Genomic DNA, 25,894 nt, shown 5'->3' with positions numbered 1-25,894 from the left:
TAAATTATCTAGGATTATCATAAAATAAAAAGTATCATATTTCACGGAAGAACCCATGAAATAAGATAAGCAATAAAAATTCAGATCATTTGGACGGCTTGTAATCGATCGCATTATAAACTAGGAATTAAATACTTATTGACTAAATTGTACTATAAGGCACTGGGTTACGTGTTGTCTTTATTATTGTCAATAACTACGTCTGTTAGGCTACCTCTTCGACCACTGTCATCTTCTGTACTTCCACTTTCTTTTCTACGTGAAAATAGCCTTGGGACTGGACCACTGGATTTCCCAGGGTCCTGTGGTGCAGGAGAATATCTTCTAACTCTTGGTTTCTGTAGTCCTTCTTCGTTAACATTAACTGTTTCAGCATAAGGAGGCGGCGGATGTGCCAACATCGACATTCTATTTTCTCTAGCTGCTGCGGCTGTTAGTTGGAGCTCTGCTCCGGCAACAACTGTTGCTAATGTTGGAGTGAAATGGGGCGCAGTAGCTCTTGCTGATATTCTTCTGCGTCTTGGACCAGCTGTGTCTTCAGTCTCCTGAACCACAGTACCAGGATTAGCTTCTTGAGCTAGCCGTGTAGGTAAAGATGGAATAGTAAAATCGGGTCGGATAGAACCTCTTCTTTTTGTTTGAGGAATAGATTGTTCAGAAATTAAATTCAATAAACTCGCAGGAGTCGCTGAACTTGGACCCTGTGCGGTTTCCAAAACAGCAAGTGCTCTAAGCAAATCTGCTACACTAGTGTGTTCTAAAGCTTCAACTTGTTCTGACTCTGACATTTTTGATATATTAACATCAGGATCAAACAAACTACCTCTTCCTCGTTTTGTCCTGTTTTTGTAATTCTCAAGATCTTTGTCAAATCCACTTCCTCTTCCTCCTTGAGTGGAGTCTTTATATCTGTCTAGATCTCCTGCAAATAAACTATTGCGACCCTTTTTAGTCCGTTTCTGATATTCTCTAATACTAGCCTCTAAATCACTTGTTCCCGCACCTTCATCTGGTGAACTAATCTTACGATCTTTTCCAAATGAAGGGAAAAGACTGCCACGACCATGGCGAGTTTTATTTTTATAGTCAACTAGTTCATCAGAACTTTCAGGCATCGGTTCTTCATCGTGTTTCTTAGATTTTCCAAATGTTGGAAATAGACTTAATCGACCTTTTTTGGTTCGATTTTGATATCTTTGCAATTCTTCTTCGTCTATTTTATCATCATCATCGTCATCTGTATGGTCGCTAAAATCAAACGTTGGGAAGATGCTATGTCTACCTCTTTTAGTTTTTTCTTTATATCGGCGAGCTGTGTCTTCTTCGGGTTCACTGAAGTCAAATGTGGGAAAGATACTATGTCTTCCGGACCTGGTTTTTTCTCTGTATGCTTTTGCAGCCTTTTCATTATCATCCTCACTAAAATCAAACGTAGGAAATATACTGTGACGCTTAGTTTTCTGTTGATATGCTTTGACCGCTGCAGCATCTTCATCTTCAGAGAAATCAAACGTCGGGAAAATACTGCGACGGCCTTTCTTTGTCTTCTCTTGGTAAGCTTTAGCCATATTATCATCTTCCTCTTCATCAAAATTGAAATCGAAGGTTGGAAATATGCTATGTCTTCCTCGTTTTGTCTTTTCCTTATAAGCCTCCGCTTCATTATTCTCATGACCTCCGAGATTAAAGCTCGGAAAAATACTCCCACGTCGTGGCCTAGATGGTTCTTTAACATGTTCATTCGTTGCTTGTGCTATAGTACCTCGTCCTCGCATCGTATTCTTTAAATATTCAGCGGGACTTTCTGTGGAACTCTTTCTTCTAAAAAGTCTTGACAGTAAATTCTTGGGCTGGGGTTCTTCTATTGCAATAGGAGCAACTGTTGGGGTAGCACTTGTAGGTAGTGACATTTTACCACTCCTTCTGTTTGCTTCTTGTCTGAATTTTTCAGCTGAATCACCATTGGTCCATGTGTAATCATGATCGAATTTAGTTACTGATTCTTTTCTATAGTTTGGAACTGCTACGCTAAGCGCTCTTATTCTCTTGGGTGAGTTAGTAATTATGTCTTGGCCTATAGTAAATAGAGGAGGCTTTTCACTTGCTAAAATTTGTTCATCGTCAAACATATGTACACCGTTATTCTGTTGAGGTTGTGCTTCGAAACCACCTAAAACATTTACTACTCTAGCTAGCAACTCCGCTGGTTTGACAATAGCAGAAGCTGTAAAAGTCTTTTCTTTATCTATTCCTAGTAGATCGGTATCGGATTGTATTCGTAACATATCTCTTGCAGATAGTTGGATATTTTCTGAGTTAGCTCGTTTTCGTTTGAAGGCTGGCCCCCTTGGTTCTACATCAAATGTAAAGTTCGGACAACTTGCACTTCTATACATATATGGCGCTGTTTCCACGTAGATTGGCTGAAATAATAATAAAACGTTCTTTAATATAATTTCAATTTTAATAAGCAGTTATCTAAAACAACTGCAATGTATTTTAAGTCATCGCCAATTTTATTTGAGTCAAAAAGTCATAATTCAGATTCAAATTATTTGATTTATTATAATTTGACCATAATCAATTTGATTATACATTATAAAAAATATTATTTAGTGTTAGTGAGATCATAGACATTAAATAATATTTTTGAACTTTACTACTGTGATAATTTCATATTAATTATGATCAAAATTATAATAAATATCGTATGTAAATTAAACATACCTTCAACTTAATAAGATTAGCTTCATTTATAATCTTTCTGATCACAGCAATATCTCTGGTAAATCCTTGAAGGATCTTATTTTGCGTGGATTTGAATTGAGTAGCAAACTTCTGTTCAATCCTGTGGACGCTTTCTGATCTCATGCCGCTGGTGATGAAGCCTAACAACATGACGATGTAGCCAAGACCGAAGGTGATCCAGACGATGAGGAAGATTTGGTATGCGAAGAAGTAGCCGTATTTGAAACCATTATTTACGGTTCCTGGAACATTGGAAAAAATATTTTATTATTTTCTTATAATATTTTTAGATATGCTAAGATTATGAAACTCGAAAGCCACTTTTGTGTTCACAGCCAGAAATAGAACGTTACTTCCTCGAGGATTCTTAATTCAACAGCAGCCATATAGACAACAAAATCGGGTTATCTCCCTTAGTATAATTCATCTAGTTTAATCTATAACCCATATTTTGTTGTCTATATCGTTGCTGTTGAATTAAGAAAATGTCCTAAATATTCATGTCAAAAAATGTATGACTGTCCTGTGTAAATATTAAAAGCAATCGTAATCTATATATTTCTCGTAATATTTGACAAGATTTTTTTACAAACAAAATTTTCACGTATTCTTCAACTCAAAAGTTAGATTTAACTTTGATTTTTAAAAATATAGTTTATACGTAAAACCTTTTCGATATATTATGGGAAGATATGAATGCTCTAAAACTTTTGTGACAAAAGAAAAATACACACATACCTGCAACCAAATCTCCAAAACCAATTGTCGTCAGTGTGACAAAAGCGTAGTAAATAGAAGCGACGTAGTCCCACTCTTCAAACACGACGAAGAAGCAGGCGGGTAAGAAGATGAAGAACAAGAACCCGGGGACGAGGTAGAGGAAGATCTGCCCCAGCATGCCCAGGTTGGTGAAGCAGTAGCTCATGTTGTCAGCTCTGCGCATGTTGCGCTTCTTGTACTTACGATAGACGGAGATGAGCTGTAAAAAAGTTTTATTAACTATTATATTTTTCATGGGAAATATAACAATGAAACCGGCTAAACGCAAGTTAGAATTGGACTCACGCACGAACTGTACCGTCTGTAAAGAAATATTTGTTTTGATCTGTTTTATTTTTTGTATTTGTTGTTATAGCAACTGAAATACATCATCTGGGATCGCTTCAACTGTCTAGTCTATCACGGTTCGTGACATGTATGTACAGACGGGCAGACAGAAAGATGTACAGCGGTACCTTAGTGACAAAGTCTCGTTTTACACTTTGGGTATGAAACACTTAAAAAATTAAATGGAATGAAATAGGTCAGCATGACAGAAATAGAACGTTACTTCCTCGAGGTTTCCTTATTTATTTTAGAACCCTAAAAGGGGGACAACCGTAGGAAAAACAAAAAATATTTAAGAAAAAATTTCGAAATGTAGGAATGCAGTTATATTTATCATTCTCAACAGTCGTAATATAAGTAAACAACCTAGCGATGAGTCAGATTGTAGCGAAAAGCCATCACAACAAGTGCCCCATATTTCAAAATAATTAATGTGGTAGCGAGAACAGTTGTAATGGCATGTTTTATTGTCATTTGAAGACCTTGACAGACAGATATTGTGGAGATATCTAGGGAAAGCTATACAGCTTAGTGAGAAGATGCCGGCTCAATAGAACTAACACAGAAAAAAAATAATGGTCAGGGAACAGAAGATGAGTGAAAATGTTTGCTGGGCAAAAATTAAATAGTAAAAAAGAAGAGCATTGGAGTAATAACTTCACTGAGTTGTGGCCTGTTTAAATTGCCGCAGCACACACACACACCCACAATTCTGTTTAGCTCCTTTAAGATGTACCCACTTTTTTATGTAACGTGTTTGTGGCTTTTTAAATAAATGTGATTATATTCCATTCTATTCACCTGCAGACCGAAGTACTCTCCGAGGTTGGCGAGGAGAATACCGTTGATAGGAATACCGAACAGTCCGTAGAATATCATCAGGATTCTGGAGAGATGTGTCGTAGGCGCCAGATTGCCGTAGCCTGGAATTGATATATAATCAAAGTGGTATCGGTAAATAATTTAAAATGTTTAATGTTACTGGAGTTAATTTCTGTGTTTCTTTCTCTTCAGTGTTTTAGTCATCTGCGCACGCTCAAGGTTTGAAGTGAAAATGTCTTTACAAAATAGCAAATCACATGGTAAGTTTAAAAGAGTAACAAACATACACACATCCTTACAAACTTTTTCTTCATTCAACTATAACCCTGTTACATCTATACATCGAAAGAGAGAAAATTGGCATAATCAAATTACTAACCAATAGTACTGACTACGGTGTAAGAGAAGAAGAAAGAGTGGTAGAAGTCCCACTTGTAAGGCGGCTCGGCATCTTCCGTGGTGTAGTTGAACATGGATTTGCCGCAGTAGTCCGAAAGCTTGCGCAGGATGCTGTCCTGCTTCTCCGGGTCATTGGGAATGTAGTTCTCGTACAAGAGATCTGAAATCGGGAATACATTGAAATTAATGATTCTGCAAGCTTAGTAAAAATGAGTAATAAAATTAAATACAATTTATTTATTTGCTTGTGTTGTATATGAAAATATCTTTAAAACTTCATTTAATTTCAATCTTAATAGGACTTTTAAATTGGCAAGGCAAGTGAAACCACTCCATTAATAGTGCCAAGAAAGTTCTTATATGTGTCATTCCAAGTAATGACCACGTTCCTCAGCTATGAGGAAATAAGACTATGAAGAGAAGAAGGACTTTTTACACTCGATGTTTTTATTTATTACCTACTGATTCAATTTTTATAGAAACGTTCGTTTCCTGTGAATCTTTCCCGGAGTCTATTATAAAAACAATATATTTATTCTTAGCAGGGCGTTGAAAGGCTGGTTCATATCTCCGAGAGATCTATTATAAGTAGGAATATGTACATATAGATTTAGAATTTAAAAAATAAGATGCTATTTTCTTATAAATATATAAGAAAATTGATTCTATGTCTAGAAATCGTGATTGTTGGTTTAATTTTATGCATATTTTTCAAATAAAATAACCATAACAAGTTGTTACAAAGATTTAATAGTTTCTGAGTCACGACGGTAATGTAGATCATCAATTAATTATGTGATAGTAGATTTTTTACTTTGGACAATTTAACGCGCGATTCAACACAATTTAGACGGTTTTTCTCAATTATACGGTGGTGGCTGGTTTAAAGAGATCGATTTTTGTTTACAAACAGACAAAAAGTGTTGATTGTTGTTTTTACAAATTACGAAATGCGGTTGGTAACAGTAAGTTGAATGGACTTCATTGAGGTATATAGTTTTCGGTTTTCGGCCATTTAAATGCAAATTGAAAATATTAAAATACAAAGTCCTTATGATCTGGGAATTTCTAATTTAAAACTTGCTTTTGCTATGTACCTACGTAATTAGTTTAAATCAAACAATTTATTTTGCATATTGCAAATTAAAAAAAAACTGTGGTTTCAGACACTTCTGCAAAGAAGTTACACATTTGCAACTATCTTATCATCATTGTAAACTTAATTGTATTTAAATTACAAGATGATAATCACGGAAGTCCCGAGTCCTTTATAACATCAAAACATTCAATTTTCATCTGTCAATAGAAGGAGTGGTTGCATTGTCATTCGATTACCATTAATCGAACATAAAATCGTTGTACGTACCAATCGAGCCAGGCATTGTGATCGAAGGTTATGTGGTCATAGAATGGGTCATAGTCAAGATCAGGGTTTGATGCTAAACGTGAATGAGTCACTTCTATTGATAATGCTATCAGAGCTTCCTCCTCTTTCTTTTATTAGTCGTAATTGTTTTCATTACCTCGACAATAGTAATTACCTACTAACTGTGCCCCAGGTGTTTTATTATCTATAACTTTCCCCAAGGTGAAACAGAGAATAATGCTAGCAAATCTTAACGGGTTTTGATGACATATCGTGCACAGATTGAGTGTAATCTGGAACCGTTTTCTTTGTCCGTAAAGTTGAATTACTAGGGAAAAGTGAATATATTTTAACGAACATATGTTATTGTGTAACTGTTTTCTATTATCAGCTAAGAAGGAGTAGCACTAGTGGAGATTCGTGCCAATGACCTGACAACTAAGGCTGCTGAAGACCTCGCGAAGTCGAGAGGATACATTAATAAAGCGGAATGTTAGTAGTTTGCAGCTTTTTGAGGAATTACTATGATGTAAAATATTACGTGAAAAAGTGTCTGTACCTACTAAAGATCTAATTTCTGAATAAATTGTTTGAATTTGCGGGTCTTGGGCTCTGATGTGATAGAAAGAGAAATAAAGACAAAACATATCTTATGTAGGAATAATACAAAGAATTTCCCATTGATTTTGAAAGTAAACGTATGTCTGTCTCTATCTACGTAGCTGTAGTTAATGATGTCCTATAAATGTGATACCTGATGTCATTAATGTGACAAGTTTTATTGTTATCTGTTGACGTCCGACGAGAATGTGGGAAGATTTGATTGTGTCATAAAAATATATGTGATTAGAATTCAATTATTTTGTGCTTTTATATGTAATATTTGTGCCTAGGATTATGTCTTATAGATTTTGATTTGTAATTCGATTATTACAACCTCTTTTTGCCTGTTGTTGACCATTATCGAAGTTCTTCCTTCGACGACCTCCGTGGTGTAGTGGTCACCACGCCCGTCCCCTATCAGGGTACGATTCCCATTGCCCTCAGTTCTGAATGTGGTGTGTCCAGTTCTGTATTTATATCCACCGGACTCGTGATTCAAGTTTAATTCTTAATGTGGGTCGTTGAGTTTTGTCTATAGACAGACAGACAGACAGACAGACAGACAAAAATTCTAAAAAAAATGTTTTGGCTTCTAAATAGTCCTCTCCTATTTATTTTTCGTAAATATCTCCTATGTACAGACTAGTCCAGTTACAGTTTTATTATAAGCATAGTTATGTGAAAGTGTGTTAGTTTCTGCGTCTTTCACATCAAAACAGAGTAACTAATCGAGGTGATTTTTGGTGTGAATATATTTGGATAATTGGAGAGTGTCACAGGTTACTTTTTGCCCCGGGACGAGCCGCGGGCAACAGCTAGTAATGCATATATGAAAAAAATATTGTAAGTTAAAAAAAAATTAAATATATTTTAAACGGGTCTTTCTTTTACGATATTCGTATTAAAAGTAATAGTATGATTAGTAATTATCTAGTTATTGCGGAAAAGCGTTACGGCAAATTAATCATATGTTTGGTTTTCCTTAATTACAGTTTTCCCTGCGCCTTGTGAGTAATATTTTTAAAGAAAAGTAATAATTGGACGGAATGTTGTTTAATGGATGAAGCATACATAGCTTTGTACAGTCTGTCTTTGAAAAACAAATGAAATAACATAATGAAAAAAATGACTGCTTGTCTTCAACCATTCTTAGGTATGCCATATGTGCCTTCAGCTGCCTCGGCTAAGTGTCCCTTAGTTGTCTTATACGATGTCTTAGGATGTCTTAGGATGTATTCTGCTCTAGAGTAAGAACTCTAGAGCAGAATACACGCCACACTCCTGCTAAGTAACTTTAATAAGTAAATAAATAAATAAATAAATATATTAGGACAAATCACACAGATTGAGCTAGCCCCAAAGTAAGTTCGAGACTTGTGTTATGGGATACTAACTCAACGATACTATATTTTATAACAAATACATATATAGATAAACATCCAAGACCCGGGCCAATCAGAAAAAGATCATTTTCCATCATGACCCGACCGGGGATCGAACCCGGGACCTCTCGGTTCAGTGGCAAGAATCTTACCACTGCGCCACCGAGGTCGTCATAAGTACATGGTATTTTAAAATAAATAATTATTTCACGAAGGTTTCTATCCATGTCAAATGATAATCTATACTATTTATGCTATTAGTTATTATAAAGAGGTAAGCGTTTGTGAGTTTGTATGTTTGAGGCGGGTAATTCTAGACACCAACGAACCGATTTCAAAAATTCTTTCACCCTTAGAAAGGTACAGTATCCAAGATGGCTTTATTTTATCTCAAAATTCCCATGGGAAAGAAGCCCCAGGCAAAATTTAGGAACGAATAAAGGAATACTAAATTTTATCATTTAAGTAATATTAAATTAAATACTTAGGTAAGTACTTGCATAATTTAAAAGGATGAATTCGAGATGGTCACATGAAATTTCTATAATGTTGTATCAACGTTACGATTATGTATTTCTGTTAATCTGATATATAGCACGCCGTAAGATTTAATTGCTTGCCAAATATAAAAGCAGCTGACGACATTCGCGGGGACGTGGCATAGTGTCATAGAATCGTGTCGTCAAGGAGCAACACAAAGAAAAGTATCAAATGGCGGACGCGCGTAGCCAAATGAGACAGCAACATTCCCTCGACAACTTCCCGGCCCAAGCGGGAAGATAATCTTGTAAAATCGAGCACACGACGAGAGATAAAAGATATCTATGTCCCGTTTCTTCTCGGGTATATCTAATTAGAAATGCTCTGAATGCAACCGAAGATGTGAGAGACATCAAATCATATGAGTCTCAGTGCATTTGCCATTTATTTGATACAAAACTAATAGGTACTTCATGTTTCTTTCATATTCTTAATTAGCGCAATTTGTGTTTGTTAAATTTTGCGGAAATATACTTAAGTACGTCAGTGGTTTGGAAACTATTAGGATATTTTTAGTTTAGATCCTTTATATGGTCTGAATTTGACCGGAGCTTATACGAGAAATGTGTTTTTTAAACACAGCATTTTGTCATTATCAACCATCTTGATTTTAAAATTTTATTAATGGTTGAAACCACGTCTCTGGAAACTGGCCTTACTTACATTCAAATTCGAGTAAATGGGTGACTTAAATAGTTTATAATTATGTTATATAGTTACAATACATTAATTCTTAATCTATAGAACACGCTAGATTTTGTAAAATATTGTTTTATTAGCAAAAGGCTATATTTGCTTTAAAAAATGTTTTGAATTCACTCTTGAAACTTATGCTCATGGTAAGTACAGACAATATTCTACTCTATTTTCTGGGTGATAAATATAATTTTCCACTGCGAACTCCAAAGTCCAGTTTGAGAGGGGCTGTCCTGCATCATTGAAGTAAAATATTCGTGGTGACATGTCTAATTACCCTAATTCAGGTATCACGACGCTGCGGAGGCCGACGTATATTTGTCCAAGATGTTTTTCTATAAGAAAATGTCATTATTAACCACATATTGATTCGTCATGCGTGCAACTTTGAATTTAAAATGGTTTTGAAGCGAGACTTCAGAAAAATTTTGTCTGTAGGGCCCTAATTGCCTGTAGGCATAGAAATGGGTGATTAATAAAAAGGTTTTAATTTTTATTGCAGTTTCTTACCTATTATTAGCAGAATCCGTTTTGGTTTTGGTCTTAAAATGTAGTTTCAGTCATAGTTACCATTTCGTGTGTTTGACATTATTCAAAGTCAGGGATGTGACATTGCATTATTTAGTTATTTTGATTTTGCATCAAATCGTGGTCAGCCGTCGTCGACAATCAGAATTTCCGTAAACACCTTTAGCATTCATATAACGCATGTGGCGGCACAGGAAAACTTTGGTAGGAAGACCAACTGCCCACGACTGGAATAAATATTTGATAGGCCATTTGGAAAATTTTCCTCTGCTATTTCTTTATGTCTGCTTGATATTATTATCTTTGTAATGTAGGTAGAATATGCATTTGGCCTCGCAATGGCATGAGATCCCGCCCTAGAGTAGGACCATTCGATTTACTACCGTGGATCTCATACGAAGCGACCAGCTATGAGTTTGTCTTGTCTCTTCTCTACGCATAATATATTTTCTATGTTGCCTATCAGCAATGACAGCCAGGTAACAATAGGATTCCTAAGGAGGGTTGACAGTCAGGCGAACCTTCGTATAATTATAGCTGAAATTTATTTTATTTTTTTACAGGCACTATTAGCCGAGAATGAAATCAGAAGTCCGTGCAAGTGCAAGAGATAAATAAAAAGATTTATAAGCAACGACAAACAGACAAACAGGCCCACCTGATAGGTAAGTAAGTATTAAGTAGCCATAGCGTATCAACATCTGCAATACTTTGTGTCCTAGGATCTTTTGCCACAGTTTCTCTCGCCCTTCAAACCGGAACACAACAAAGCAAGCACTCCTGTTTGACGGCTGATATAGATGAGAGTGAGGTACCCATGCAGACGACCTTGGTACCAAGGTTTGCTTCTGGTAGTATAAATTAAATATAACATAAAAATTTCAGTACCGCTTTGTTGAAACATTTTCCTAATGATCTCGCACCATATGTACGTATACGTTGCTCTATGTATAATTTTAACTCGTTCCACATATAGTGTGTAATAAAAAATAATGGAAGATGTCCATTACATTATTATGTTAATTTTTTCACAGCCTCTCATGTATTTGTATCACGTTTCTACCAAAAATGGTTTTATATCTTTACCAGATAAGAAAACGCGAGGTTGTTTTTTTGTCTATTATTTTCCTTTTTTCTATAAGAGTAATCACTTGTTTTTGTTCATTTATATTTTAATGTAACACATAATTAGGGGCATATTTTAAGTATATATTAAATTTAGACTAGACATCTAAAATTTAGTCTTCTGTTACGTCTACAACATATTATGTAGAAAAACTAAAATCTTAATTTATTGACAGTGCCTAGGCCGAGCTCCTCAATGTTTGCACCCTGGACTCCAACGCTCAACGGCTGAGGAAGGAATAAATAATTATGTTCTCTTCTATTTCCTATTATCATCCCATCTGAATGCCATACCAACTAATATTATAAATTGTTGTGTTACCTCTTCTAGCTCAAAATTCACTCAAACAGTTGGCCAGTTAACAAACATTTGGTTGACAATAAAATAATTTAGGTGACAATTATTACTTTGCAGACAATTATAATCAGGTAAGCGAAAATACAACAATAAAGTTTATTATTATTATAATATTATGTTTCTCCTTAACAATACACGGCGCCTAGGCCAGTCCTTTGAAAGGCTTGCGTGGGGACATAATTCTAACACATACAGACCCTTTGGAGAGTTTTGATGTTGCGTAGGTCTCCCGCCAACCGCTCCCGGATATACCGACGATATGATATGCCCATGAGCAGGTCTCGGCGGGAGTGTGAACTATTGCAGAATTATGGATAGAGAAGTATTGGTCTATGGAATGAAATTTGGATGGACTAAAAACGGGCTAATACAAAGGGTAGTTTTATGTTATTCCTCCTTTGGAATTCACGACATTAAGTCCGGTCCTTTGAGAGGCTTGCGTGGTTATATGGATTCAACACGTAGAGGCCTTTTGGAAATTTATGATGTTATATAGGTCTCCCGCCTATTATTATTATTCGGTCAGCAAATTTGATTATCATGTTATGGTCAGCAGAGTCTCTCAGCATTTTTGCATGCAAATAAGATATTAGAGATCTAATTTACTACTTCTCTTGCCACAAGCCCCTCATGACCCACTTGGTAAGGCAATCGAGCTACGTATGATTATCGATTCTATTATAAGGAACGATCTCCACTGAAATAAATCATGGGCGTAGCTAGGTACGTGATGGGAGGGGCATCTGCCCCGCCTTAGAAGAGCGTTTATAAACTGTAATTCAGATGGTCTTTATAGCTTGCGACGTTTATTATAACATCTAAGAAGCTAATTAAAACTAAAAGTTTGTATACATGATTTTAGATAATGATTTTAACTTTCTTTCTTTTTGTTGTAGGTATTATAGCTTCTTATTTTGCTTCTGTATTAGTTGTTACCGGTTGAATGGAAGAGATTTGTCCACTGCATAAGTCCGCCGTTGCTATCATAATGTCTGTTTTATTCTGTGTTTTCTTACACAATAAAGTTACATCAAACAAACACAACATACACATCGCTGCTATCGCGTATAGTTTGGTTAATTGCAATGTAATTACACATGACAAACTAATATGCAAATTATGTTGTCACATATGAATTCTATATCTTCATATTACGAAGTATTCAGGTCTTCAGATGCTTGTTTCAAATTTTGTCTTACAACAGTATAAGTCTATAAATGCAGAAATCTGCGTATGCAGAGTCATATGTATATGATACTAGATGTTGCCCGGGGCTTCGCTTCCGTGGAAATTTTGAGATAAAATATAGCCTATAGCAATCTTGGATAACGTACCTTTCTAATGGTAAAATAATTTTTTAAATCGGTTCGGTAGTTTCGGAGATTACGCGCCTCATTTTGGTACACGGGTAGAATATAACCTGGAGTAACACATAAGGTTTTATATCGAAATTTCTAAGGGAGCGCAGCCCCTGGGTGATGCTTATTCTATTAAATACAATCGACTTTTCATATTAGCTAATCTGTCAATTTGTATAGGAAACCAAAAATATTTTCCTATTATTTATCGTCATCCAAAACTGATACGCAGATTTCCTTTGTTAGGAATGTTTGAGACCACCTTGTATATTACATTGAACTACTTATATATCATCGTCATTTCAGCCTCTTTGTGCCCACTGCTGGTCACAGGCCTCTCTTCGCGTACGCCAACCTCCTCTGTTCTGTGACTCTCTCATCCATGTACAGTACAACCTGCGGCTTTCATTATATCGTCCACCCATCTCATTGGAGGTCGTTCGACACCACTTTCGCCGGCCCCAGGCGAGTCACCATTCAGTCAGCAATTTACTTATATATTACATTGAATAATTATAACGTAACCCATGCACCGTAAGAAGTTAAAATCCCATATTCTAAGGAAAATATAACATTATTCGAGTGACGAATGCTATTGTCGTATTGATTTGTCATGTGAACAATTAAAATAAGACGTAACTTTATTACACGAAACAATGAATAGTTATGTGTTTATTGCCTTTTTGCGTAATATCTCGGGATTTTTGACTCGGGGCATACCATTCTAATGGTTGAATAAATGATTGTTTGTATTACCAAATTATTATTACCAAAGTTATGAAACTTAGGGTCGTGGTAGATGGGGAAGCAATGCAATATGTCGATGAGTACGTATATCTCGGCCAAGTAGTATTTTTCATCGACCGGCAATGGATCGAAAGTGCTTGGAAAAGCTTCTGGTCGATGAAGGAATTACTCAAAAGCAACCTGCCAATATGCCTGAAGAAAAAACTCGATGACGTATGCATCTTATCCATCCTAACCTACGGTGCCCAAACATGGACTCTAACCGAAGAGCAATGGTTCAAATTGAAGTTGGGTCTCACACTCAACCGAGTGAGAAACACTGTGCTACGCTCGCGAACAAACATTGTTGAAAAAATAAATAAATTTAAAAAATGGTAAGCACTTCTGGCATAATAGGGACCAACACTGTTTGAATGAGTTTCTTTCGGCATTTCTTCTCAGCAGTGGTCGTTCCGAAATGCTAGTAGTTTGTAGCTTTGGTAAACATCATTTAATTTAGAATATGACGTGAAAAAGTGCCCGTGAAGGCATAATTTCTGAATAAATGATTTGATTTTGATTTTGATTGAAGAGGCAAATAAGGCAGCTAGACTGAAGCAGAACTGGGCGGGTCACGTCTGCCGCATTCAAAATTCAAAATTCAAAGTTCTTTATTCAATTTAGGATGATATACATCACTTATTGACGTCAAATAAATTACTTAAACTGCCGGCTTCCAAAGCGCAGGTGAAGAAGAAGCGGCGCAACAAACTTCACCGCAGCCTTTTCTCCAAGGATGTCAATTAACAAATATAGGTCTTATACCTACATATATTAAAAATTAGGAGGACGAATTTACATCATTATTAAAAATGTCAAAATTTGAATGAATAAACAAAATAAAAGTTGAATTTCCAATAAAATTATTGAAAATTGTCACACAAAATATACATATATTTATAAAATAAAAAGCTAGATGTACAACACGTACGTAATAATATCATAAACCAATTACATACATGCATGCATCCGGAGAGATGAACATTCACATATTGACCTCATGGATTCCAACTGACGGATACAGAAAAAGAGGAAGGGCTAGGACGAGATGTTCGGATGACATCAAAAAGTTCGATAAAGAACGACAAGAGAACACAAAAGATAGGAATGCGTGGAAGAAGTTATGGGAGGCTTTTGCCCAGCAGTGGGACTCAAACAGATAATAATAAAATAAAAATACCAAATACAAAGACAGACAGTTTTTCGCATTTATAATATTATGTCAGTATGTATACTAGTGTGAAAGTATGGATATTATGATTCAGGGATAGACAGACATGCACGACACGACTAGTGTGACGTTTTTAAAGATCAGTTAATGTCAGTAACTTAAAGATCGCTAACACTACTATATATATACAAAATATTTGTTTTCATATACAAAAGTGTCCATTTAACTTCATTCTCTGAGTTTACGTAGGTGCTGTCGCTCAATGAAGATGGCGGTTTATTAAGTAAATGTAAATTTTAATCACTACGAAATTAGTGCTAATTAACTATTCATAATGTTGTCCAGTTTGCATGTGCATAGTACATAAAAAACTTAGAACACAAAATATACTTTCATGAGAATATTTTCACGTAGGTGTAGGTACTTTGTTGTCTTATGTATTTTTTCAGTAAACTTACTATTCTCTAACAAATAAACACTGTTGTTATTTTATCTTCCGTCATAATCAATGAATAGGCAGCTTTACAGCATACAATTTCTATGTCCTTACAGCTGATCGTTAGACTCAATATTTGTGTAATGAAGTCTTGAACAGTCTCCCATTGCAGACAAAGAGACAAGATGAATGCAGTGAACGCATCAGACTCGTGACAGGGCATTGATGTTAGTTCTTTGTTCACTAGGCGCTTCTGAAAATTAGATTTAACTAGAAAAATAGGGGCTTTATAAAGGCACACTTCGCCAGTTTAAAGTTTGCACATAAATGAATTAAAAAAAGTTAATTTCGATCGAACAAAGATACCAAATCAAACAACGTGGGCAGAGCGATATTATTAATGAGAAAGCGTTTTTGTTCTTCCTTCTTTTACGTCAAAATGGAGGATTGGATCGAGGTGATTTTTGTGTGGACTTAGTGTAGCGGGCGGAGTCGCAAGCAACAGCTAATAAAAGTTAAATGGCTTTTAATGCAAATTATATTTGAATTAAGTATTATTTCGAAACGTCTCTTTGTAACTTCTGTTCAATAGATTTCATGATTCGGTGACAATGCTACTTCTATGTAACAAGAAAATCCGATTTCTTCGATTAAACTAGATTTTATGTTAGCGTAATATCTGAGTTACATATGATAGATACTGTCCAATATGTACGTAACAAGATAATTTACAATGAAGTGTTTGGTACACTCAAGAAAAGCAACTTGACTTATTTTTTATTCGATTTGTGATAATACTTTCTTCAGAGTATTTAATTTTGATTTTTTAAATAACTTCTGATAATAGATAGAAAGAAAATTCGGATCCCATATAAAAAAGAGAACCAATTTTGCACTTTCTGTGTCCCGGGCTCCACAATTAGAATAAAAAATAATTAAGTAAGTTATTTTATCTCTATGCTACTTTAAGTTGTCCAGAAATATGCTAGATTTCATCTAAATCTGTATTGTATCATAGACAATACATAACAATCTGCCCAACAAGAATTGAATGAAGCGTGGTTCATATTTTCACCTGCGCCTGCCGCTTCTTCTTCATCCGCGCTTTGGAAGTCGGCAGTAGACTTAATCTGTAATTCATAAAAAAAACTTAAAACATACTTTAAGCTATATTATGTTTTGTCTCTTCTGTTAAATTCGAATTTATAAAGTGCGATAGTGACAAAACATATTCTAGCTTAAATTTTGTTTTAACATTTTTTATGAATTTTAGTTAGTTTTAAGTAAATTTTTGACGTCAATAAGTGATGTTCATGCTGAGTTGAATAAAGAATTTTGAATTTTGTTTTTTTTTTAAATTCATTCATATTAATTAATCCATAAATATATACCTAATGCGATAGTTTATAATCGCATTAAGTATATATATTCGGTCAGGCCTACCTATAATATCTATATTAGTTAGAAAATCTCCACTAATCTAGAAATATCCTCATGGTTTTCCTTCACTACGGAAGTATTTCTGTATCACGACTTAGGAAAACTAGGTTTAGACCAGATATACCTATTCACAATAGACTAATTAAAATGGTATGTTGCTACCTTACTTTCGCAATTATCGAGCTCATTGTTATTCTTGTAATTGATATCGGTTTTTCTATGTTATGTTTTGTTCTCATTTAGATCTTACATATTCAGAATCTCATATCTATACTATTATTATAAAGAGGTAAGCGTTTGTGTTGTGAGTTTGCGGGTTTGTGAGTTTATATGTTTGAGGCGGGTAATCTCCGAAACTACCGAATCGATTTCAAAAATTATTTCACCATTAGAAAGGTACATTATCCAAGATTGCTATAGACTATATTTTATCTCAAAATTCCCACGGGAGCGAAGCCCCGACCAACATCTAGTATTATAAAAAGAAGTTCCCTAGTTGCGCCCGTCTGTATTTATGGACGTGATAAACACAAAAACTACGGGTCAGATTATGTTAAATTTTTGTTCGGTTTTCACCAATAGATAGTGTTATTCCTGAGAAAGTTTTAGGTGTATAATTCATTGTGGTTTTACCCGAAGGAAGCCGGGACGGGACGCTAGTATAAGTTGTAAAATACGAGGCGAAACATGATCGGCCACTTGATACGATAGATGTCTTATATTCTTAGTCATATATTTTTGGTAAAATAAAAAATAAAACTATTCTCAAGAATGTGAAAAGAAAAAGGAGTTCAGAGAGAGAGGAAGAGAGGAAGAGTTCTCTAGCTCTTTATGAAAGCCAACTGACAGAGAAAGCTACCTTAGTGTCGTTTAATATGTCCATTTAAAAAAATGTGTGGCCGTCCAAATCAAAAGGGACCTCGTGGCGCCCGGCACTTACGCCATTATTGCCGTTGTTTTGTATTCGAACAACGGCAATATAGACCTAAATGCCAGCCGCCATAAGGTCCCTTTTGATTTAGACGGCCACATATAGTTAATAGCATTCATTGTACAGTCGAGGGCAGATAAATCTATCCTTCACCTAACTTAGGTAATACCATATGTGGATCAGGTAGGTATATCTGTCCTAAACTGTATGTACATTAGTGCATTATAAATATAAATAAGGCCAACGCCCAATGATGATAATTTCTTCCAGGAATTTTATTTATATAAAAAAATGTTTACAATCATACTTTCGGAACATAAAACTGAGCGTGATCTTTATAACTGTGTTACGACGTTTCTGTATGTCTGTTTGTAATTTGGACGTTCCTCACTAAATTGACGGATTGTTTTGATTTAATTTTATGGGATGATACACCTTCCAAAATTGGGTTCTTCTGGGCATATGCTCTAAAATATTAAAGTAAAGATTTACCACGACTAAGAGAATGGTGTTGTAAATACGTGTCTCTGTAACTGTTTGTCTGTCTATGTGTCATCGTTGCGATCTTATGAAGAGGTTTGGAATGGCTCCCAAATAAATGAACTGATTTTTGTCACTTCATAGTGTAGGTATACTTAAAACAAAATCGTCCTCTACGTTTTCACTGTTGTTTAGACAATTTATTAACGAAGGTTTGTACTCGTACAGTCACCAGCACATCTACCTACCAAAATTGCATTGCAAACAAACACGTCGAGTTTCGTGCCCCTGCATGAAACTCTATGGCGCGGTAATAGACATGATAAGGCGTAGTACACTCACATAATAAAATCAAAACAAGATACACATAAAGTTACCCTTAACTTTATGTGCTGTTGACTGTACATACAAAATAGCGAAGGTATTACACCGTGCGGAGCCAGACCAGGCCTTAGTGTTTCTTGTTTTGATTTTATTATGTGAGTGTTATACGCCTTGGTTATGACATGTCGGGGTTTTTAATCTATAATTTTTAATCTTTAATCTATATCTCTATTAATGTATGTTGTCGCGGAAGATATACCAATGTCATGCCGAAGATCGTACGTAGTGAAGAAGAAAAATTACGGAAGTGAATCTTGGGCTCCGCTCCGATGTATAGTGGCGCGGATGCAACCGGGAATACGTTTTATTGAGAGCGAGGGAGAGGTTCGATCGGTTATGACATTACGATTGTTTACAAAACCTACACCTATTCTCGCAAACACTTAAATAGCACGTTGCAGTCACATAGATCGACTCACTAGAATCAGCGGCTCTCAAAGTGTAGTCATCTCATAATCTATTGGGGTCCCAAGAAAATATCATATAGAAAAAGTACCTACAAGTAGCCACACAATATAAAAAAAACCGTTGGAGAAAAGATTTTCACGTGGTGCAATTCATTTTGCAGTCATTGTTAAAATGTATTTAAAAAAATTTACTTTATTGAAATACTACACGTGCCGTCGCGCCCTTAGGAATTTCGGGATAAAAGGTATCCTATATATTACTACAGGTTAATATTCTACCCATATACCAAATTTCATAAGAAATAGTGTAGTAGATTTAGCGTGAAAGAGTAACAAGCATACTTACACACATACAACTTCACAAACTTTCGCATTTATAATACTAGGACTTGCAACAGAAAATATTTCATTTTACATTTGGTTTTAAATTCATTAGGTGTCCCAATGGGTTCTAACTTTTAAAAGTTTTAGAACCGCTGCACTAGATCTAGTGGATCGATTGTTTCAATATTTTTTATCGAGTATCGTGGTAATAAACATACAATGGAACGTCCTTAGACTCAAGTGAACGAGGGAGAGAGATTGATACGAAGAAATTGTGGAAATGGATCGATGACTTAAGTTGTACAGTCGATTGAAAATCGAACTATCAAAACCATTGCGAATTCGCCTTTATTGCAATCGCATTGAGGCCCGTATGGTGTGGTTGACTGTAACTATGTTTTTTTTTGTTTAGATATGTGTTTTAGTTTATAACAAAATTTATTGCGGGAAATGTTATTTTTCGCGGAATGAAAAGTTGCCGATGTCCATTTAAATACTCTTATCGAATATTGATAGCCATCATCAGCCATTTATACGTCCCCACTGCTGGGTCACTGGCCTTCCTTAAGGATGGATAAGGGCACATTGTGGATTGGCGGGTTTTAACGACTGCTAACATAACCGGGACCAACGGCTTAACATGACTTTCGACGCATTCTTTACTAAATAAATACGAGAAATTTCAAAGAAAACGGTTTAGTAGATAAAGCGTGGTGAGTTAACAGACAAATTTACTTTTGCATTTTAGTACTATACTAGCTATTGTCCGCGGCTTCGCCCGCGTGAATTTTATAGTAAAATCTCGGATATACTTTAAGAAAAATGATGAAGAGTATGTTTACCAATTTTCAGCTTTTTATTTTGAAATTTTTATTAAGTTCCTTACAATCTGTCACCCCCCGTATTCACGCTACACCGGGACGTATTCATTAATTTATTGTAAACAACCAAAATCCAAATTTTCAACTCACTAACTTCAACGGTGTAGAAATTTCATATAAAAGTTTTTCACCCCTTTCACCTCCTTGGAAGTAGAATTTCCAAAAATCCTCCCCAGGGAATCATAACATGCCAAATTTCAGCATCCTTCAGCACCTAGTAGTTTTGGCTCTATATTGTCTGTCACTCAGTCATTCACTCAGTAACGGAAGAGTTTTATATATATATATCGATAAAGTTACTTTATTTTTAATATACCTAAGTTGTGATTGGGATGGGTGCTACTAGTTATGGATGTATAGTTAAATCGTTCCAATGACGATTCACTTATCCATTGGTGCAGGTAATAATATACATGAAATCAATAAAATAAATATTGCAAAACGGAAAAACACATAGAAATAGGAAACAATAAATAATTACTACTTTATTGTTTATTATACGGGTGTTCATGATGCGGAGTGTTAATAGCTGCATATGTTAGTTTATGTTTCATTGAAATCACGTGAAAATTAGAAAAAAAAACAAGGATAAACATTATTGAACATAATATCATGGCACTACTCGTCGAGTGAAAACAATTACTTTTTTTTGTATCTTCGTATCGATAATTTGTTGTTGTTCACAGACTCTTCAAAATGGCCCAGAAAGATTACATATCTGATATTAGATGCAAGGAATTAGTAGGTACTCGGAGTACTAATACTATGATTTTCCAGAAGTTTCTGATGTGGATACTTCTTTAGTTAGGCGTTGTGCACTTTTTGTGATGGGTAAAAAATGTTAAACTCGCGTCAGGGCGAAAATGCACAAAGTTAATATTCAACTTCTGTCGGCACTAATGCAAATCAATTTTATTTTACTTTTCACGCAATAAACATCGTGAATCATGATAATCAAAAACTATCTTTTTTTTTGATTATTTTCATGTTTTTCCCTAACTTGCAATGATAAGTATCTGAAAGAAAATGTTTGTTCGGATGGAATCTTGCATCTGAATTTTGAAGATGTCTTTAACTTAGCTGATATGTTGTAATATTATTTAGTTTGTGTGAATATGCATCATTATAATATGCATGACCTCATGGTGCATGACCAGAATCGGTTGCCGACGAGGGAACTCCTAAATGATTTACTACACGGACACGATTTTGTCACGCGTTGAGTGCAACAAAATCTCTCTCACAAAGATAAAAACTTATCTCAAAAACCTCAAAAGTAACATTTTAGAAAAAAAATTTTTTAAAGATTTTTCTTACTTTTGATAAGGAAATTAACTAATTAGATAATAACTTTCGTTCAAGAGCCGGTCCTTTTATAGAGAATATTAAGTACATAGTGTAGAGCCAAGGAACTGTTGTGTAAAGTGTTTTTTTTAACTTCGGTCGGTCCGATGGTTTGCCGTCTTGTCTATAGACATATTGTCTTGCCGTGGACATATTTTACAATTCAATAAACAGCGATTAGCTTGTTTCGTTCTATATTTATGATTGTCATACGGGGTTCCAAAGAGGGTTGCCGTCAGAAGGCAGTCGTAAAGTCACAGCAAAATCGTCAAAATTTCAAATTTACTTTTTACTCTGAATAAACGGAATTCAGGATATTACAGCCGTGGACACAACGCGCCAGATTAAGAGGTATGATTTCTCTCGTCTTCGCGCGTTCCTGGTTTCTGGAGCTGTGGCGCCCCAAAGCCTTTGGAATATTTTTTATACTATACTAGCTTTTGTCCGCGACTTCGCTCGCGTTCAGAAGTATTGTTATTAATTATAGTGACTTTATTTTTGGCGTTTGTAAACATTAGGGCTTACAAAACTTCTTTGTATATTCAAATTCAAATCCAAATCATTTATTCAGAAATTAGACCATCACAGGCACTTTTTCACGTCTATTTTCATATTAAATAGTAATTTCCCACAAGCTACAAACTACATTATATATACATACATTTCAGAACGACCACTGCTGAGAAGAAATGCCGAAAGAAACTCATTTGAACAGTGTTGGTCCCTATCATGCCAGATCGGCTTACCATTATTGTTTCTTATATATATTTTTTTTCTAATAATATATCAAAGTACATAATGTACATAGTCAAAAGTATAATCTTAACTATAACTATAAATGAGAGGTATGATGAAATGGGTTTAGTAGATCGATGAAGTGTGTGCATTGGAGTGCATTGGATGCCACTGCATTTGTGCTCATATCTGATTATCGAGTGGTGTACCGACACGATGATCAACTGTTTACCTACACCTGGATTACACGATTTCAGCCTTTATTAACAAGGCTTAAGTGTCAATATTGGACTACATTATATATAGTGGACTGTATACCACTTGTAATACTTTATTATACTTAAAGGGTCTGTAATGGAGATACTAGACTACCGGGAAATTTTTCCCTTTATAGATAAATTTCCGTTTCCGTTACACGAATAGGAATAGATGCCGAATTTGCAACGATCTGTTTTTGGATAATAGTAATACAGCCTGTCAAGGAAGTAAAAAAACGGATTTTTAATTGCTTACTTTTTTTGCCATTGCAATACCAAATGGAATGGTCAAGATTGGTTGATAAAAACCCAGTGTTGCCAGCGAACAGAAGACAACGCTCCCATTCATTTTCTTCACTTCCTTGACAGACTGTACATACGTTTATTTTTCTATTTACAAAAGTTAGTTATAGTTATAATATAAGTCCTAAAATTTAGTTAACATTTGGTGTTTAGACAAATTAACATTTAAATGGAGATTAGTTCTTGATATAACACTGAATGTTAACTTTATGAAATTTGGACTTGATTTGCCATAATATAGAAATAGATTATCTTTTTCAGTCACATAAATTTCCAATGACATTTTTATGCCAACAAAAAGAAAATAGGTTAGTAATTCAGATGGAAACAACATGGAAAACAAAGATTATAAAGAGAGTGTGAGTACAACTCTTCTTCTTCATCCCTTATCCTATTTCACTTGAAGTCGGTTCACCTCGTAAGTACCAGCGCCAGAGAACTGTGGTCCGGCTCAGGGTTGCCAGCACGTCCAGATTTTTACTTACTCCAGAATTTAATGTCGCGCGCGGGACGGCTCTCTCCCGAAAAAACTTGATTTAATTTTACACAAAGTAAATCAAATCTTACTTTCTAACAAAGTTTATTCTCACGAAATAATCCTGATTTTTTTAATAATTAGGTTTCAAATTCCCGCTTTGCCTAAAAAATCTGCCAACGCTTCTCTGGCTTGTCGTGGGGTTTTTATTTAGCGTCTGAATCTCTTCTTGTATACTGGCCCACCAGATGGAAGGTGGGTCTTTCGGGTATATTGAGAACCGAATTGGGCTTCCTCTCGTGTCATTATGTTCTTTTTCTGTATATATTGAGTACGGATCATTTAAAAACGAGAGAACTTGTGGCGTGTTACGTGTTTTATATTTCGTGGTAGCCCCTCAGGATGTTTAGCTAGGCGACAACGAGAGAGTACCTAACTGTCTATAATTATTTTTTGTATAGTTTCTAGACGTTTTTACGTTAACAAAATACCTAATAGTAGATGTTTTCATAAATAGAGTATTTTTATTGTTGATAAGGAAAATAGTAAGAAGCTTCAGTTGATACCAAGTTATTGAATCTGAAGAAGGTTTTATAGCTTTAAAATTGTCAGAGATAAAGAAATACATTGCTGAAGTGATTTTGAATTCTATAATATCCAAACTTATTATAAGTTATTAGTTTTTAAACGGTTGGCGGAAGTATGGAAGATGTAAGTATGTATAGTTTACGCGGGAAAAGCCAAACGTATGTCTTTAATCAAATGCATTCGTATTAAATTCGAACAATTTTAATCCCGCGAATATTCAAATAATGTGTTCTAAAATCTAATTAACTAATACGAATTTACATATAATTTAACTAATTGTACGATAAATTGATAATATGTTAAAATATAATACGTAACTGGTTGATGTAACCACGAGGTCGATCTAATATGGTCATAGTACTTACTTTGAATTTCAAGTCTTTCCAGTTTTTCCTCGGCCCTTTGCTCCAACTCCAAAGGACTCTCAATATGATAGAAAATGCTTGCCCCAACCAGCAAATATACTATATGTAACGCCAGCATACAGGCGAATTGCTTTTTGGACATCATCTTGACTAGTTTCTCAAGTTACCTTATTTTAATTAAAATTATATTATCACAATATTTAATTGCGTTCGTCATAAATAAAAACCACAGATCACAGTCAAATCCTCACTTGCAACATTTTTGTTATAAATTTGCAAACACATTTTCTTTTTTCACTTTGAATGCATCGTGGAAATTTAAAAAAAGAAGCGCGTCCCGATTGGCCGTTCGACGTGCGCGGTTCGTGCGATCGAATGATGTTTCCTGCGCGTGAGTCTTCTAACTAAGCTGCCTCCTTTTTTTATACGGTGAGCACTAAATATTGGAGTGACAACAACCAGTATTAACTCATCGTAAAGGATAATTTGTAAGGTTATTGCCGACATCTTGTGTACGTGTGTCTGACGTGAACTAGCGATAATGCCTGGGAAGATTGGCTTTTACGACCGGGATTAAAGAGATTTCGTTATTGATAATAATCGTATGTGTAGAGAGTTACATCATTGTATTGTAGCAAGTGAGTTTCACACATTCCGACGTACTATTAAGTTTTTAGATTGCCATATCCAGCGTAGTGTCTAAAAGGGCAGTAGGTAGTCTTTACGTGTAAGAGATTTTAAACCGCTAGCCGGTCACTGACTGACATAAATCGATCGATGGTGATAAAAGGCTTACGATTTGAACGTGACTTCCGATGCAACCCTTCACAAGATTCACCTGCAATATTCGAATTAAAGTTAAGGTTAACCTTGACGTAACAATGTGAGACGACTCCCTATAACTCCCAATGGATTCGGACCCAGAACTAATTAAATAATATGTGCTTGTTAATTTTTAACATTACACGAATTTTATGAGCAGATTTGGAAGCTAAACCTAAATTGGATTACAAAAAAATAATCAATTAATTGAGAAAATCTAATTCGGTTCACTGAAGCAATGATAAGCCAAGAATGTTGTCGTGAAGTCCTGGTCGGAAGCCGATTCTACTAACTTCAATTGTAGTTCTTATTGCGTATTAATAAGAGCTATTTTTAAAATAAGTTTTGGCTTAAAGTAAAGCAGAATAGACGCCCTGCATTGATACATTTACAAATAATTACTAAGCCTTTTTCGACGCGCTATGCTGATATTGAAGCGGTGGATTTTAGGGCTCGATTCTCACGCAATTCAAGTTCATATCAACGATTTTTTACAATAAAAAAAAATGTTTCACAAAAAGAAAACTATAAAAGAAGTCCCGCACATAGAAGCGCTACAGAAAAAAAAACATTGTAAGAAACAATAATGGTAAGCCGATCTGGCATGATAGGGACCAACACTGTTCAAATGAGTTTCTTTCGGCATTTCTTCTCAGCAGTGGTCGTTCCGAAATGCCAGTAGTTTCTAGCTTGTGAGAAATAACTATAAATTTAAAGATTGACGAGAAAAAGT

The 25,894-nt window shown here is 35.2% G+C and overlaps 1 protein-coding gene across 1 annotated transcript; it reads right to left on the bottom strand.

Moving 5' to 3' along the window:
• Positions 1 to 85: 85 nt before the first annotated feature.
• Ork1 (Open rectifier K[+] channel 1) lies at positions 86 to 24,768 on the bottom strand. The gene is made up of 6 exons (XM_053752944.1): positions 24,340 to 24,768; positions 5,057 to 5,236; positions 4,657 to 4,778; positions 3,487 to 3,727; positions 2,728 to 2,990; positions 86 to 2,423 (listed from the first exon to the last, which is right to left on the bottom strand). The coding sequence occupies exons 1-6, from the start codon at positions 24,482 to 24,484 to the stop codon at positions 168 to 170; spliced, it is 3,207 nt and encodes a 1,068-aa protein (XP_053608919.1). The 5' UTR covers positions 24,485 to 24,768; the 3' UTR covers positions 86 to 167.
• Between the last annotated feature and the right edge of the window lie 1,126 nt (positions 24,769 to 25,894).

Source organism: Plodia interpunctella, chromosome 12, assembly GCF_027563975.2.
Source record: "Plodia interpunctella isolate USDA-ARS_2022_Savannah chromosome 12, ilPloInte3.2, whole genome shotgun sequence".
NCBI lineage: Eukaryota > Metazoa > Arthropoda > Insecta > Lepidoptera > Pyralidae > Plodia > Plodia interpunctella.
The sequence above is the reverse complement of the archived record's forward strand: the minus strand, read 5'-3'. Positions and strand labels throughout refer to the sequence as shown.